The 14,915-nt window shown below is 64.4% G+C and overlaps 1 protein-coding gene across 3 annotated transcripts; it reads left to right on the top strand.

Moving 5' to 3' along the window:
- Positions 1 to 34: 34 nt before the first annotated feature.
- ACAP3 (ArfGAP with coiled-coil, ankyrin repeat and PH domains 3) lies at positions 35 to 14,765 on the top strand. Of its 3 annotated transcripts, XM_081488210.1 has the most exons (24): positions 35 to 600; positions 4,155 to 4,212; positions 4,856 to 4,975; positions 5,175 to 5,228; positions 6,336 to 6,394; positions 7,030 to 7,213; positions 7,579 to 7,623; positions 7,709 to 7,804; positions 7,885 to 7,959; positions 8,377 to 8,388; positions 9,000 to 9,112; positions 9,205 to 9,256; positions 9,479 to 9,579; positions 9,654 to 9,765; positions 9,998 to 10,206; positions 10,279 to 10,348; positions 10,468 to 10,562; positions 10,641 to 10,846; positions 11,006 to 11,110; positions 12,132 to 12,230; positions 12,315 to 12,535; positions 12,714 to 12,823; positions 12,934 to 13,044; positions 13,179 to 14,765. In XM_081488210.1, the coding sequence occupies exons 1-24, from the start codon at positions 554 to 556 to the stop codon at positions 13,324 to 13,326; spliced, it is 2,502 nt and encodes an 833-aa protein (XP_081344336.1). In that variant the 5' UTR covers positions 35 to 553; the 3' UTR covers positions 13,327 to 14,765. The 3 variants fall into 3 exon arrangements, with proteins under 3 accessions (XP_081344336.1, XP_081344337.1, XP_081344338.1); XM_081488211.1 differs by lacking the exon at positions 8,377 to 8,388; XM_081488212.1 differs by lacking the exons at positions 35 to 600; positions 4,155 to 4,212; positions 4,856 to 4,975; positions 5,175 to 5,228; positions 8,377 to 8,388 and adding an exon at positions 5,365 to 5,457.
- Positions 14,766 to 14,915: the final 150 nt, after the last annotated feature.

The raw sequence follows: 14,915 nt of genomic DNA, 5'->3' as shown, positions 1-14,915 counted from the left end.
CTCTCGCCCCGCCCAGGCTGCCTAGCAAGGCTGCCCAGGGCAGGAGAGCCGAGGCGGGACTAGACTTAGGGAGCGGATGCAAAGTGCCCACCCAGGGAAAGGCCGCCGCAGCTTCACGCAGACCCACAAGCTCCCGCGCCCACCCCACTAGCACCCACACCCCCATTCCTCCCGCCGCGGTCCCGATGAGCGCATGCTGCCAATCCCCCAGGTTGCCTAAAGCCAAATCTCTGGAGCGCGCGCGGCCCAGCGGCTCCTGAGACTGCTGCTGGGTCCATCCACTCTTCCGACCGGCTGCCAGGACGAAGGGGGCGGGACGTCGGAGTGTTTGGCGACGCTCCCCGGCGGTGACAGCGGGCGGCGCGCGCGGAGGAAGGACTTTGGCAACTCTCCCCGGCGGTGACAGGCGGGGCGGGGCGGTGGTGCAGCGGCCTCGTTCCGGGGCGGGCGGGCGCCGATCGCGGCGCGGGCGGGAGGGCGGGCAGGCCGGCCGGGGATGCCGCTCGGGCCGCCGTGGTCCTCGTGCCAGTGAGCGCCGCGCGCCGCCGCAGCCATGACGGTGGAGTTCGAGGAATGCATCAAGGACTCGCCGCGCTTCAGGTGCGCCCCCGGGGCGCGGCGCGGCCCTTTGTGATCCGCGGGTTCGCAGCCCCTCGGGGCACCAGGGACCGCCGGGGGATGGGGCGCGGGAGGGGGAGCCGGTGCCGCCTTTGTACCCGGCGCCGGGGCTGGAGGCCAGAGCAGGAGGACTCGCCTTGGACAAAGCCTGCAGCAACCCCAGCCCTAGAGCCCGGAACAAAAGATGCCCCTTGTGCTGGTCGCCGCGCGCGAAGGGTGCGCGCGTGGGGCGGGGCGGCCTCCGGCGCGGCCACCTCTCCGTGAGAGTGTCCGCCCGCTTTGTGTCTAGACCTTCTGCAGGCCACCTGCACAGGGCTGAGACCTTGCCGGGCCCTGCAGCCCGACTCTGGCTAGGGTCGTCTGGGTGCGTCGGGTGTCTGCCCCTGGCATCTGTCTTGGTTCCTGTGCCTAGAGTAGTCAAGGGGGCGGGCAACTGGAGCCACAGTTAGGGGTTGGGGCAGCTGCTTGGCAGGGGTGACCTAGATGCCTGGCAGGGTGGGGGCTACCTGAGCAGACTGGATTCGACAGACTGGTGGAGGGTCTGGGCTGTGGCCGGCCATGGGTTTGTGCTTTTAGTCCTTCCTGGGAGTGCAGGCGGGCTTATCTGTGTGGACATGTTCATGGTGTGCACGCATCTGCTGTAACGGGGCACCTCCTGTGTGTCAGGTGCTCATGCTTGTGCTTGGGTACACTCATGTGAATTCTGCCCCTCTGCACCCTCCCTTGAGGTGCCAGACCTTGGAGATGAATGTGTGGGTGAGCTGCGCCCCTGGACTACTGCTAGATACAGAGTGGGTGTTTATCATGCAAGGATGAGTTTAGGCACTAAGCACATGTTAGTTTGTTCTTGTGTATCCCAGCCCAGGGTACGTGTTTATGCACCAAATCCATGAGCACACACTTCTGTATGTGTGTGTCGTGCTTCTGCGTGCATACGTGTTTGATGGCACATGTGCCTATCAGGCCTTGGCACACTTGCACTGGGTTGTGTGCATGTGTATGTGTGTGTGCTGGGTCTTTGGGGTGTGTTAGCAAGAGGGCCTGTGTGCGGTGCCTGATGGGCCTCAGCATTAGTGCTCTCACCTCTGAGTTCCTGGAGCCAGCCCCTTCACAAGGAGCAGCAATGAAGGCCAGGGAAGGCTAATGGTCACCTCTGTGCTCTCCTATCTTACGTTCCTGACAGTTGAGGGGGGGATGTGAGCAACTCAGGCACCTATGATCCTGGGCTGGGGGCACACACAGTGGGGCAGCTCCAGGCCTTCCCTCCACACCAGCCTGCTTGCCGGGGAGCACCCACAGTGAGGCAGTGGATGCAGCTGATGCCTGGGCTTTGCCAAATTTTCTTTGAAAGTACCTAGCTAAGACCCCGGGGTGGGGGCCAGGGAGATGCCCCTGACCTTGGGCCACAGAAGCTGCACTGTGTGGGTTTCGGGGTTGGGCTGAGATTTAACTAGGTTTTGAGGCCTTTTTGGGGTTCCCTTGTCCTTGTGCCCTCAGGTGCTGCTGAGGATGTAACCTGGACTTCCTGGAGGCCAGCTTGGGGGCCAGGGTTAGGGTAGAGCTGGGTGGGAGAATGTGGTCAAGATATAGGGCCAAGTGACCCCAGCCCCGGGGGAAGAGGGACCCTGTCTGTGTGCTCGTGGCCTGGGCAGAGCCCCACAGCCCTGGGTGCCTGTGGCTGGAGGGCTCCAGGCTCTCTCAGATTCACCAGGGCGCCGCCCACCCCTTGTTCATGGTGCCCCCTCCCCTGGGTGGGGCCTCAGGCGCTGAGTCATGGCTCTGGTGGGGAAGCTGGCCTCACCCTCCTACCCACCATCCAAGCTGCTGAGGAAATCCTGGAGGGATGGCAGGAGAGGAGGCCTTGGTCAATGGAGTTGGGAGGAGAGAGATGAGGGGCATGGGGCCCCCAGGATGGGCTCTCTGCTGAGTGCCCACCTTGCCCCCACGAGCACATTGTCACCATCTGGTACAGTGACCCCCACCAGCTCTCTAGGGACCAACTGCCCCCTCCCCGCCCCCCTGGCTCAGGGGTGATGGCCCTCCACGCAGCTGCCCAGGGCAGTTGGGGTGACTGGGGCTCCAGGGGCTATGTCTCTGCTCTGCTCTGCAGTATCCTCTCCTGGGTAGGTGGTCCTTCCGTGCCCTGGGCCCCTGGGTCTGGGGGAGGGGAGAGGCTACAGCAATGGTCAGGATCCTGTAGTCTCAGGCTGGGCATCCTGCTGGGCGTGGGCCAACACTGGTCCAAGCAGACGTCCCCTCTGACCCTTTTCTGCTCTGGAATTCAGAGACCCCTCAGCCCTGGGGCAGGGATGAGGGCTGCTCAGAGTGGAGGAGGACAGGGGATCTTCCAAGGGCCCTGATGAGGCAGCCTGGCACCCCCCTCCCCCGCAGCTCCTAATTGAGGGAGTACCGAGCTGCCCCCCACATGAGGGACTAAGTCCCTCTCCCCCAAGCCTGGGAAACCCTGGAACATGGCCCTCTTCTATCAGCCACGGGGCAGCGAGGGGCCTCTGGACCTGGACAGCCTCCTCTGCCTTGGCCCTGGCCCTGGCGGCTGCCTCCAGCCCCTGGTCCGAGCTCCATTCCGTGTTGTCCCTCGTCCCCAGGAAGCCAGATGGGCCCAGCTCACCAGCTGAGTGGGTTGGGGGGGCCCCTGGGATCCTGGCCCTCTTTCCCTGTTTCCTGTTCCCAGAGCATTGAGGGGGGGGAGTCACGTGCCTGATCCATCTGCCTCTCGCCTCGCCTTCCGGGATTCTCTGTCCACTGGCTTCTCTGGTGATGTCATCGTTAACTCTTCCCTCCCCAAGGCAGCCCCATTGTCAGGCCGCCCCAGTGGGAATGGGCTCCTCCAAGGTCTGACCCACTGCTCCCTCCAGGCAGACAGGGCCAACTTGGTATTTGAGGTTGGGGGAGTAGTCGGGAGGTAGGGGCATGCCTCTGCTGGGTGTCTCACTGTGCCAGGGAGCAGCCCCAGGTTTGTAGGCTCTGCTGACACAGGTCTGCCCCAGGGTCCGCCAGCCCCAGGCCAGAGTGGGCTACAGCTGAAGCTAAGGGTTGGGGGGTCCAGATTGGGTCTAGGGTCAACTCTGAGCCTTGGAGAGGTATATGGGCTGGGCTGGGGGGCGGTGACCAGCGAGACCCTGCATGTCCCCCTCCACAGGGCCCTTGTCCCTCCCTCTGTGCTAGGGACCACCCCTCCCCTGTCCACAGACCTCATTTGGGGGCATCACAGCCAACTAGGCCTCTATCTGCTTGGGATGGTGGTGGGCCCTGAAGGCTCTGCAGTCCTGGAGTCATGGTCCCAGTCCTGCCCCCTCTCCTCCTCCCTCTTCCGTGCCCCTACCCCAGTCTCCATGTCTTAGTCTGTCTGAGGGGCGTGGAGGAAGGTGGGCCTGCGGGAGCCAGTGGCTATCGACAGAGCAGCCCCTTCCCACTGCAGACCCCTTTGGGGAGGTGCCTGGGGAGACGAAGACCAGCTAAGTCGGTGGGGGAGGCTCGCTGCAGGCGGGTCTCCAGCCACCCTGTACCCGTCGCAGGGCAACTATCGATGAGGTGGAAACGGACGTGGTTGAGATCGAGGCCAAACTGGACAAGGTGAGGGAAGGGCCTGGGGGCACATAGAGGGCTCAGTCCAGCTCACGCGCAGCCACCAATACAAGCACAAGTGTGTGTTTATGCATAGCACATGGGCCTGGCTGTCACTGGCCTTCATACCTATCCCAGTGCACATGCCGCACACACGCCTGTGTCTGTGTGGTTTCCTCTCACCAAGCCAAGGAGGGGAGTCTTGGGGGAGGCGAGGGCAGCTGCTTGGGGGCTGTGCTTCTGAGTGGCTGGGCTAGGGGCCCGGGGCACAGGCAGGAGGGGAGGAGGGGTGGCATCCCTGAGCCCCTGCTAGCTGGTCCTGCTGTTCCTTGGCCAGGACCGCATGCCCACCCTGGCCCTGGGGTCCCTGCTCCTGGCTTCCCTCTCTTGCTCCCACCTCCCATACTGGAGCCAAGGCCTGGGCAGTGCCAAGCTGTTGCCCTAGCACCAGGTGGGCTCAGGAGGACAGGTGGCGGGCAGTGGCCTTCCTTCTCCACCTAGGGCTGCCTAGCTATGTCCTGGGCACTGATGGGCCCTGAGCTGAATTCCAGCTGCCCTGGCAGGGTCCCAGCCTGTGTGGTCTGGCCTTGGTGGTGAGGGCTGGGCCCACAGGTGGCATGAGTGTCCCCCATCCATCCTGTCCTGTCTGCAGCTGGTGAAGTTATGTAGCAGCATGATCGAGGCAGGCAAGGCCTACGTCACTACCAACAGACTCTTCGTGAGTGGCGTCCGCGACCTGTCCCAGCAGTGCCAGGGCGACACTGTTATATCGGTGAGGGGGGCAGCTGACCTCTGACCTCTAGGCAGGGGCAGGCACAGGCAGGCAGCCCCTTGAGGGTGCCCCTGCCCTGGGAGCAAGTGGGCATTTGTACTGGGCCACAGGGGCCACTCTGTGGCTAGTGGGTGGGAGGTGCTGACACTGGGGGCTCGGCAGTCGCATTTAAGCAAGGGTCTCCCCCACCCACCCCCAGGAATGTCTGCAGAGGTTTGGAGACAGCCTGCAAGAGATGGTCACCTACCACATGGTGAGCCCTGATGGGGGTAATGGGGGGGCACTGTGCTTCCTTATCATCGTTGTCATCCCTTCCCAGGCAGCCACCCTTCAGGCTTCCTGGAGGCCCCGCCCAGCCTGGAAGGCTCTGGGCTGGCTCTGGGAGAGCTGAGCTGGCAGGGGCGGGCTGTGGGGGAGGCCACGTTTCTGCTCCTGCAGTCTGGGGGGGGCGCCCACATTGCTGAAACTCTACTGTGTCCCAGGTGAGGGCCGGACAGCTAGCAGGGAGGTGCTTGGAACCTGCCCGTCTGGGGCTGAGGGTGGTGGGGGCTTGGCATATGCGCCTTAGAGGGTTATCCAGGGCCATCAGACAGGGGTCATTGGCCAGGCTGACCCCACTGCTTCCAGGGATGGGTCTGCATGACCTTGAGCCCCTCAGGGCCCCCCCCCCCGCTCCCGCACAGAACAGAATGAGGCCCACGTGGGTGGTCAGACCATGGCCTGGAAACCAGAGCCCCAGACTAAACAAGGGGCCCCTCCCCCACAGGGGAAGTTCAGAAATAAACCAGTGCTGGACAGCTCGTCCGGCCTCAGCAGTCTGTCTGTGTGTCTGTCTGCCTCTGGTTAGGGCCCAGCCCTCTCCCCATGTTGAGGGGATCTGATTCTGGGTCCAGTCAGTGCTGTGGGGGAGGCCCCTCCAGCCCCTACAACCACTTTACCCTGCCCCCAGGCCAGATCACTCAGGAGCTTTGGCCACAGCTGGACCCTTCCAACTGCAGGGCTGGTCATCCTCAAGGTGGCCTCTCCCCAGGCTGGGGCACTGGCTGTCACTAGGGACCCTGGGTGTGCTTGCTCTGTCTGGGCCATGGGAGGGGGACAGCTTGGGCCTCGAGTCTGACTGAGAGCCAAGTGGGGGAGATGGGCAGGTGGTCACAGCTGTTGCCTCTGGGCGCCAACCCAGGCCTGGGGGCTGCACCTGGTCCCTTGGACTCTGCGAGGCCGGCTCTGTGAGGGTGATCAGCTGGGGCCTAAGTGGGGCTGGACAGGGCATTCTCTGGTTCTTACCTGAGGGGACAGGGGCCTGGCTTCTGGGGTCATGTGGGGGCAGGTCCCTGATACCTCCACCCTCCTGTGCTCCCAGATCCTGTTTGACCAGGCCCAGAGGTCTGTACGGCAGCAGCTCCACAACTTCGTCAAAGAGTGAGTGGCCCCAAGGGAGGCCTGGCCTCTCTCGGCCCCAGGAGGGCGTGAGGCCACACCCATGCTGGGGTGTTTGAGCTGAGAGAGTCTGGGGCCCTGACACAAGTCCTGCAGGCTCTGGGTAGGGGGCTCAGCGTAGGCCAAAACTGGGCTGAGGAAACAGTGCTAGAGGGCAGGGACCACAGAGGGAAGTGAGGGGGCCCTCAGGCAGGGGTGAGGGCAGGACCATGGAAGGGTCAGGGTTGGGGTCATAGAGCAGGAGGTGGGGACTTGGCGGGGATCTCAGCTCAGTGCTGTGTGTATAGTTGGGAATCCCCTGAGTCTAGGGTAAGGATCTGGGTAAGCATCCAGGATAAGCATCTGGAGTCCATGGTAAGGCTTGGGGTCACCCCAAGCTGGACCAATCCTGTGGGTGAGGTGGTGAACAGAAAGGGGGCCCTGGATTGGGGAAGGGACCTGAGGAGGAGGCGGCAGGGAGTGCTGGCTGTGGGGGGTGGGAGGCCAGGACAGGGAGGTGGGGAAGGAGGCTGTGGAGCACAGAGGGGCTAGGAGCAGAAAGAGGGCCTTTCTTGAAGTGGGGAGACCCCAGTGCACCCCTCCTCAGGCTCCCTGACCTGACACCCACCGGCCTCCAGGGACGTGCGGAAGTTCAAGGAGACCAAGAAGCAGTTTGATAAAGTTCGGGAGGACATGGAGCTGTCACTGGTAAGGAATGCCCAGGCCCCGAGGCACCGGCCCCACGAGGTGGAGGAGGCTACGGGTGCCCTGATCCTCGCCCGCAAGTGTTTCCGCCACCTGGCACTGGACTATGTGCTCCAGGTGAGTTGCTGGGCCTTGGGTGTCGCTGCAGACAGAGTGTCTGGAGGGGCCCTTCTGACCTGAGAAAACCTCAGATGCTTGGGGAGGGACCTGGAGGGGGGATGCCCTGGGCAAAGGCCCAGAAGTGGGGATGTGCTTGGGACAAGCCAGGGCCGGAAGCTGCAGGAGGGCTTGGAGCAGGGGGTAGAGTTCATGGCTTTGCCCATGGAGAAACCATGAGAGGAGGGATGGGTACCAGTGTAGGGAGCATCAGATGAGCTGGTGGTCTCGGGGAGCCACAAGCACCCTGAGTGGACATGAGCAAGGTCCAGGCCATGGCCTAGCTCAGCCCTGATATCTTCACCTGTTCATTCCTTCCTTGACAGATCAACGTCCTCCAGGCTAAGAAGAAGTTTGAGATTCTGGATTCCGTGAGTGCTGGGGTTGGATGCACCTGGTGAGGGCCCTGGCCACTGTGGCTGGCGGCCGGGCCTCACCTGTGTCCCTATCCCCCAGATGCTGTCCTTCATGCACGCCCAGTACAGCTTCTTCCAGCAGGGGTACAGCCTGCTGCACCAGCTGGACCCCTACATGAAGAAGCTGGCGGCCGAGGTGAGCCTGCGGGGAGGGGAAGCCAGGGCCAGCGTGTCAGGGGAGGGGGTCCACTTCCCTCTCTGTACCCCTCCCCACAGCTAGACCAGCTGGTGATCGACTCAGCAGTGGAGAAGCGGGAGATGGAGCGCAAGCATGCTGCCATCCAGCAGCGGGTGAGGCCCTGCAGCCCTGACCTCCCTGTGGAGGGGCCCCTCAGCCCTCTCCAAGTGTGGACCTGGGAGCCCGCCACAAAGACACACTCCCCGTCCCTCCCCAGGCCTGCCCATGCTCAGGCTGATTTTAATCCTCCTTGGAAGAGCAGTCAGAGGTGGGAGTCCTCATCCCTCAGGGTCTCAGCACACTGAGAGGTCACTTAGAGGCCAGGACCAGCCCCCTCAGCCCATGGGCGGGCGCTAGGGCTCGGGCTGGGTAGAGGGTCCTACTGGGGCCTCTCTGCTCCTGGCCAGATGGCTGTCATGGCGCTGCCCTGGGTGGAGATGACTGCGGGTGGGAGCTGCTAGTTCCCAGGAGGAGGCGGCAGGGCTTCACTCACTGGCTCTCTCTCTCCCTCCTCCTGCTCCCGCCCTCAGACGCTGCTGCAGGTGAGTGGGCGCCCACCCAGGGGTGGGGTGGGGGGATGGATGGGTAGGGCCTCTGTCTGCCCCGCCCCGTTTCAGCACCAAGGACACCTCCGCAGCCCCAGCGCTCCGACCCTGAGCACCTCCCGGGCGCGCCCAGCACCAGCGGAGGCTGCTGAGCTGGGACCGAGTCCCCTTCGGGAACAGCTGCAGCTGTCCCTTCCCGCCCCCACTCAGCCAGGGGAGCAGGTGGCTGGGCCTCCTCTCCCACTGCCGGACACACAGGACAACGCTCAGTGTCTCCCCAGCCCATGTGAATGGAGCTCTGTTAGGCTGGCTGGAGCAGCCCAGCTGGCGACATGAATGGGGGGCTGAGGACAGGGGAGGCGGCTTCCTTCCTGATCCTACCCAGAGCCTGCTGTCTGTGCCGGGTGGTGGTGGAGCTGGGGGGTGGGGCCGGAGCACTCCAGGCCCCCACCTGTGGCGGGAGGCATCTGCCCCCATGGGGTTTGGGTCAGGAAGTGGCTGTGAAGACCCACCTTCTCAACCTTGGCTGGGGGGAGCCTGGGAGGGCAGCCGTGTCCACACAGCAGTGGGTGGGTGCTCATGGGGGCCTGGGCTCCAACTGCTCCCAGGACTTCTCCTACGATGAGCCCAAGGTGGAGTTTGACGTCGATGCACCCAGTGGGGTAGTGATGGAAGGCTACCTCTTCAAGAGAGCCAGCAATGCCTTCAAGACGTGGAACCGGTAAGGGAGGCCCTTCCTCGGGGGACTGCAGGGCAGACAGGTGGGGGGATGCCCAGCCTAGCCTGACCCCTCCTGGCCCATTCCCCACCCAGGCGCTGGTTCTCCATCCAGAACAGCCAGCTGGTCTACCAGAAGAAGCTCAAGGTGTGCTGGGCCCAGGGCAGCGACTCCTGGGCCTCCTCACCTGGCCTGAGGGTGGGTGGTTGGGGGGCTGAGGACACGGATGGGCACCAAAGCCTGAGTGGCCAGGGACAGAGACCACTTGAATCCCAGGCAATCTGTGTCCTGGGTAGAGCAGTGAACAGGTGGTCAGGGTGGGGCAGGGCTGGGTGCTGAGCGCAAGGGCCATGGCGGTCATGCCCACAGGACGTACTGACCGTGGTAGTGGATGACCTCCGGCTCTGCTCTGTGAAGCCCTGTGAGGACGTCGAACGGAGGTTCTGCTTTGAGGTCGTGTCGCCCACCAAGTAAGAAGGTCCCGCCCAGGGCGTGATGTGGCAGGAGCCTCTGCTTGCCCAGCCTGACAGGCCCCTTCCTGCAGGAGCTGCATGCTGCAGGCTGACTCAGAGAAACTGCGGCAGGCCTGGGTTCAGGCGGTGCAAGCCAGCATTGCCTCTGCTTATCGGGAGAGCCCTGACAGTTGCTACAGTGAGGTGGGCCCTCCCTGCACGTGTGTGTACAGCTCCCGCAGGCCACACACCAGCACGCATGTGCATTCTCTGTATGCACACATGAGTGTGTGTGCACACATGGGGTTGCAGGCTTGTGCCTCAGGGACCCTGGCCTGTGTCGGCCCCTGTATCTGGGGAGGAAGAGGGGGCCCCCACTTGGGAGACTGGGGCTGTAGCTTCCATAGGGCTGAGTGACCCCTCACCCGGTCCCCAGAGGCTGGACCGCACAGCGTCCCCATCCACAAGCAGCATTGACTCTGCCACGGACTCTCGGGAACGCAGCGTCAAGGGTGAGAGCGTGCTGCAGCGGGTGCAGAACGTGGCCGGCAACAGCCAGTGTGGTGACTGTGGCCAGCCCGACCCGCGCTGGGCCAGCATCAACCTGGGCGTGCTGCTCTGCATCGAGTGCTCAGGCATCCACAGGTGGGCCTCCTGGGTGGCCCGGAGGGGGTGGGGGCGGAGCCATGCCCTGACTCCTCCTCCCTCATCATCCAGGAGCCTGGGTGTCCACTGCTCCAAGGTGCGGTCCCTGACCCTGGACTCGTGGGAACCGGAGCTGCTAAAGGTGGGGGTCATTGGAGGCCGCCAGGAGGCTGGTGGGGGGAGGGAGACAGGAGCCGGGTCTGCCCACTTGAGAGGAGGTCTGTGGGCTGGGCTGATGCCGGCCCCACCCTCTCTTGCCAGCTGATGTGTGAGCTTGGAAACAGCACCGTGAACCGGATCTACGAGGCCCAGTGTGAGGGGCCGGGCAGCAGGAAGCCCACAGCCAGCAGCCCCAGGTGAGGTGTGGGGTAGCCTAGGCAGGGCCTGGGGAGCCCTGGCCCACAAGTGCGGCCTCATGTCTGGTCCTGGTCCAGACAGGACAAGGAGGCCTGGATCAAGGACAAATATGTGGAAAAGAAGTTTGTGCGGAGGCCGCCCTCGGCACCAGCACGGGAGGCCCCACAGCGCTGGAGGGTGCAGAAGTGCCAGCGCCATCACAGCTCCCCCCGAGCCCCTGCCCCCCGCCGCAGCAAAGTCCGGATGGAGCCCGTTCTGCCCTCTGTGGCTGCCCTGTGCTCAGGTGGGAGGAGGCCGGCAGGTGTGCCCCAGCTCACAGGCCTGGGCAGGGGGTGAGCCTCCAGACTGTGGACCCCAGGGAGGCCAAGGGTTGGGGGAGGAAGGATCAGAGCCCCAAGCTCTGCCCACCTCCCAGCCTGGCCCCGTTACTGCCCTGCAACAGGCTCCGTGGAGCCCAGGTTCCGCAGGGACTCGCTCTTCTGCCCGGACGAGCTGGACTCCCTTTTCTCCTACTTCGATGCAGGGGCTGCCGCGGCCGGCCCACGCAGTAAGTCCCCTGCTGCCCACCCCCCAGCTCAGCCAGGGCAGCAGAGCAGGGACCAGGCATACTCGCTCAGAGGGTGGACAAGTACAGGACAGCTGTGGCCACTCACCCAGGGACCAGAGGGATGGACATTCCTTGCAGGAGGGACTGGTGTAGGGATGGGGAGAGTCTGGGGGCCAAGCAGGGCTAAGGCTGGGACAATATCTCCAGGGGCTGGGGGTAACTCAGCCACTGACTTGGAGGCTGGAGCCATGACCCTTAGGGAGACCCGTGTGCGGTGTGCACACAGGAGTGTGTGTGTGGCATGACTGTGCACATGGGTACACACATGTGAGTGTGTACATGTGTGCGTATGCATGGGTGTGTGCACATGTATGTGTGTTCGTGGACAGCTGTGTGCCAGACCAGCTCCTGAAAGACAATTGTGTGCATCTTCTCCAGCTTCTTCTGGAGTAGGGGTGCGGGGCACATGCTGCAGGTTGGGGCCCTCCCTGCCCCCTCCCGGGGCCTGCCTGTGAAGTGTCTATCAGCACCCACTGGCCGGGGGCATCTGGGCCGCCTTTTTGGGCAGTGTGGACAGAAGGCATAGACGGGGGCCAAGAACTGGCAGGGCTGCTGTGGTGAGCGGGTGCCCTCGGGCAGCAGAGGGCGCTGCCTCCCTGTCCCTGAGCTCAGGGCTCTTCTGTGAGGGCTTCTCTTGGGTGCGCTCACTGCTGCTTTGGGCCGCGTCTGGATGGAGACCTCGCAGCTTGCATTATGGCGGCGCTTCAGCCCATCCGTCCTGCTAGGGCCGACCTGAGCGAGGGGGGATCACACCCACGACTGTGCTCCTGGGGACGCTTAATCCTTGACTCCGTTGAGCTGTCACTTGATTTTCTCGCCTTTCCTCCCATCCTGGGCAGGGCTCTCCTCTGCCCCCTAGTGGGGACTGATCCTGCTCCAGGGAGCATCCCCGGGAGGGTGGGCAGCCCTCCAGCCTTCCCCCAGACGCTCTCAGGACCCCCTCTGGCTGTGGACTTTGCAGGTCTGAGCAGCGACAGCGGCTTAGGGGGCAGCTCTGACGGCAGCTCAGATGTCCTGGCCTTCGGCGTGGGCTCTGTGGTGGACCGCGTCGCTGAGGAGGGTGAGTGCGCGGCTCCCCGTCTCCGGCCCTGCGCCTCCCCCGCTCCGGGCCGGCTTATCGGCCCTGATCGCCGGGTCCTCGCAGAGGGTGCAGAGTCAGAGGAGTCCAGCGGCGAGGCGGACGGAGAGGCGGAGGCCTGGGGCCTGGCAGACGTGCGTGAGCTGCACCCGGGGTTGCTGGCGCACCGCGCGGCGCGCACCCGCGACCTTCCCGCCCTGGCGGCGGCGCTGGCGCACGGGGCGGAAGTCAACTGGGCTGACGCGGAGGACGAGGGCAAGACGCCGCTGGTGCAGGCCGTGCTGGGGGTAAGTAGGCGCCCGGCTGTGCCCAGACCCAGGTGCAGCGTCTTCACAGCGGCTCTGCCTTGGTGCGCACGCTGGAAGGGGCGTAGGGGCATGGTGGGAGGTGGCGGGCCTGCAAGGAACAGATTCCGCGGCTTGGCTCTGTCTGAACCATACCGCCTCCCCGCGCCGGCTTCCCCAGGGCTCCCTGATCGTCTGTGAATTCCTCCTGCAAAACGGAGCGGACGTGAACCAAAGAGACAGCCACGGCCGGGCTCCGCTCCACCACGCCACGCTCCTTGGCCGTACTGGGTGAGTCGTGGGCTGGTCATCCCCTCTCTTCCCCCCGCCCCATGGGCCCGGGTCGCCCGCCCACCAGTACCTGCCCAAGGCCTGACCTGACTTGCCCCCTCCGCTCTCAGCCAGGTCTGCCTGTTCTTGAAGAGGGGGGCGGACCAGCACGCCTTGGACCACGCTCAGCAGGACCCATTGAGCATCGCCGTGCAGGAAGCAAACGCTGACATCGTCACGCTGTGAGCAGGAGGGCGGTGTGGGTGGGGGACCCTGTGGGCGGGGCGGAGCACTTCACAAGGCCCGCTCTCCTCAGGTCTGGGACACGGTGGGCTAGGGGCGGGCTAGGGTCTTCACAAGGCCCGCCCTCTTCCAGGCTCCGTCTGGCGCGCATGGCCGAGGAGATGCGTGAGGCCGAGGCGCCCCCTGGCCAGCCGGGCCTTCTGGCCGGCAGCAGCCCCACCGAGCTCCAGTACCGCAGGTGCATTCAGGAATTCATCAGCCTTCACTTGGACGAGAGCTAGGGCAGCGGGGCGGGCGGGACCCCCCCCCCCCCCCCCCGGCCCATTTCCGGAGAGCACTGGTGCTCCGGAGCTCCTGGAGCCCCTGCTGCCAGCTCTGCCCTCCTCCTCCAGAGGCCCCCATCCCGGGCCGGAGCAGGACCAGCACTGAGTCTTCTAAGCTCCAGTCTTCCCCAGGAGGTGTTGCATCACTCTCCCCCCCCAGGGACCCTGTGTCTTCAGGTGACCCCTTCCTAGGGGGCCTGGGTTGCTCATGTCACAAACCACTCTCAAGGCCCCATGTCACTTTGTGCTCCTCTCTGCTCCCCCAGGCCCGTGTCACCTCCTGCCCCTCTATCCCTGGGCCCATGCCACTTGGTGCCCCACTCTGCCCTCAGGGCCTGTGTCACCTCATGCCCCCACTTTAATGCCCAAGGACACTGACCTGCTAGTTGGGTCCCTCCCATGCCCCCAGCCCCTCCGCTGGGCCCTGGGGCTGGTGGCTGGCCACCAGCACCCTGTGAGGGCAGAAGGGACCGCCCATCCAGGGAATCAACCCGTGTACCTCACTTAGCGACCCCAGCATCCAGGCTGGGCTTCTTGGGTGCTTGGGGGCTCTGGCCTGGGGCCTCAGCCCTGACTGGGCACGGACGTCCTGAGGCCGTGTGGCTGGCCATGCAGCCCCACCTGTCCCTGCCTTTTGCCAGAGCGGGTGGCAGGTGCGTTGCTCTTCCCACCCCTGCATCTGATGTCCTTTGTCACGGACTGAGGGGTTTTCTACAAGGACCTCGTTCTCACTTTGTCTCGTGTCTTTTCTCTGGACTCAAGGACCACCTTGACCCCCAGCTATGCCCACTGCTGGGGGGGCTCTGCAGCTCAGCCCTGCCCCCTCACCAGCCTTGCCCCTGGCTCAGCCCATGGGGCTTTGGCGCACCCCCAGGGCCCTCTGATGCCTTCTGCATTCCTCTTCCTGGAGCCCTGGGGCGATGGCTGGGCCTCTCCCCAACTCGATCCCTCGGCCAGTCCAAGGCCAGTTGGCTGGTCACTATGCAAAGGCTGCCCAGGGAGGCCCCATGGGCAGCAAGGTGGGCCCCCAACTCCCTCACCTGCTGGCTGTGACCCCCAGAGAGCAGAATTAACTGCTTCCTCTCTCCCTGCTTGAGCTCTGCCCCCATCTCCTGCCCCACTGCCTGCGCCAGGGCCTTTGCTAGGGCCTCAGCTGGCAGGACCCGCCTCCACTCCAGATCACAGTTAATAAACAGCCGCTTGCACCCGCTGCCTCGCCTCACCCACCTCACTCCGCTCTGTCTCGACTGGGGCGGGGGTCACTTGCCTTTCCCAAGGGCCGGCCCTGCGTGGGACAGCACCAGTGGTACCCTCAAAGGGTGCAGTAAGCTGGAACCTGGGGATCTGCCTGATGAAAACCTGGGCTCCATTGATTAAAACCAGTTCTTGATACTCCACTCCCTGGCTGCCGTGGCCTTTTCTAGGATGGACACCAATTGGCGAGGATGGTCTGGACCTGGCCTTGTCCCCTAGGCAAACTCTGCCCCATGTCCCCTGCCCCACAACCCCCACAGCATCTGTGACTGAGGATGTGGTGGTACAATCTG

Source organism: Giraffa tippelskirchi, chromosome 5, assembly GCF_054371585.1.
Source record: "Giraffa tippelskirchi isolate mGirTip1 chromosome 5, T2T-mGirTip1v1.2.pri, whole genome shotgun sequence".
NCBI lineage: Eukaryota > Metazoa > Chordata > Mammalia > Artiodactyla > Giraffidae > Giraffa > Giraffa tippelskirchi.
This window is presented reverse-complemented; position numbering and strand designations above follow the sequence as displayed.

Excerpts from the sequence above, each read along its gene's own strand:
- ACAP3 (XM_081488210.1), top strand. The coding sequence starts at position 554 with ATGACGGTGGAGTTCGAGGAATGCATCAAGGACTCGCCGCGCTTCAG. Across the intron at positions 5,229-6,335 it reads AGATGGTCACCTACCACATG|ATCCTGTTTGACCAGGCCCA; the intron begins GTGAGCCCTGAT and ends CTGTGCTCCCAG. Across the intron at positions 7,624-7,708 it reads AGTTTGAGATTCTGGATTCC|ATGCTGTCCTTCATGCACGC; the intron begins GTGAGTGCTGGG and ends CCTATCCCCCAG.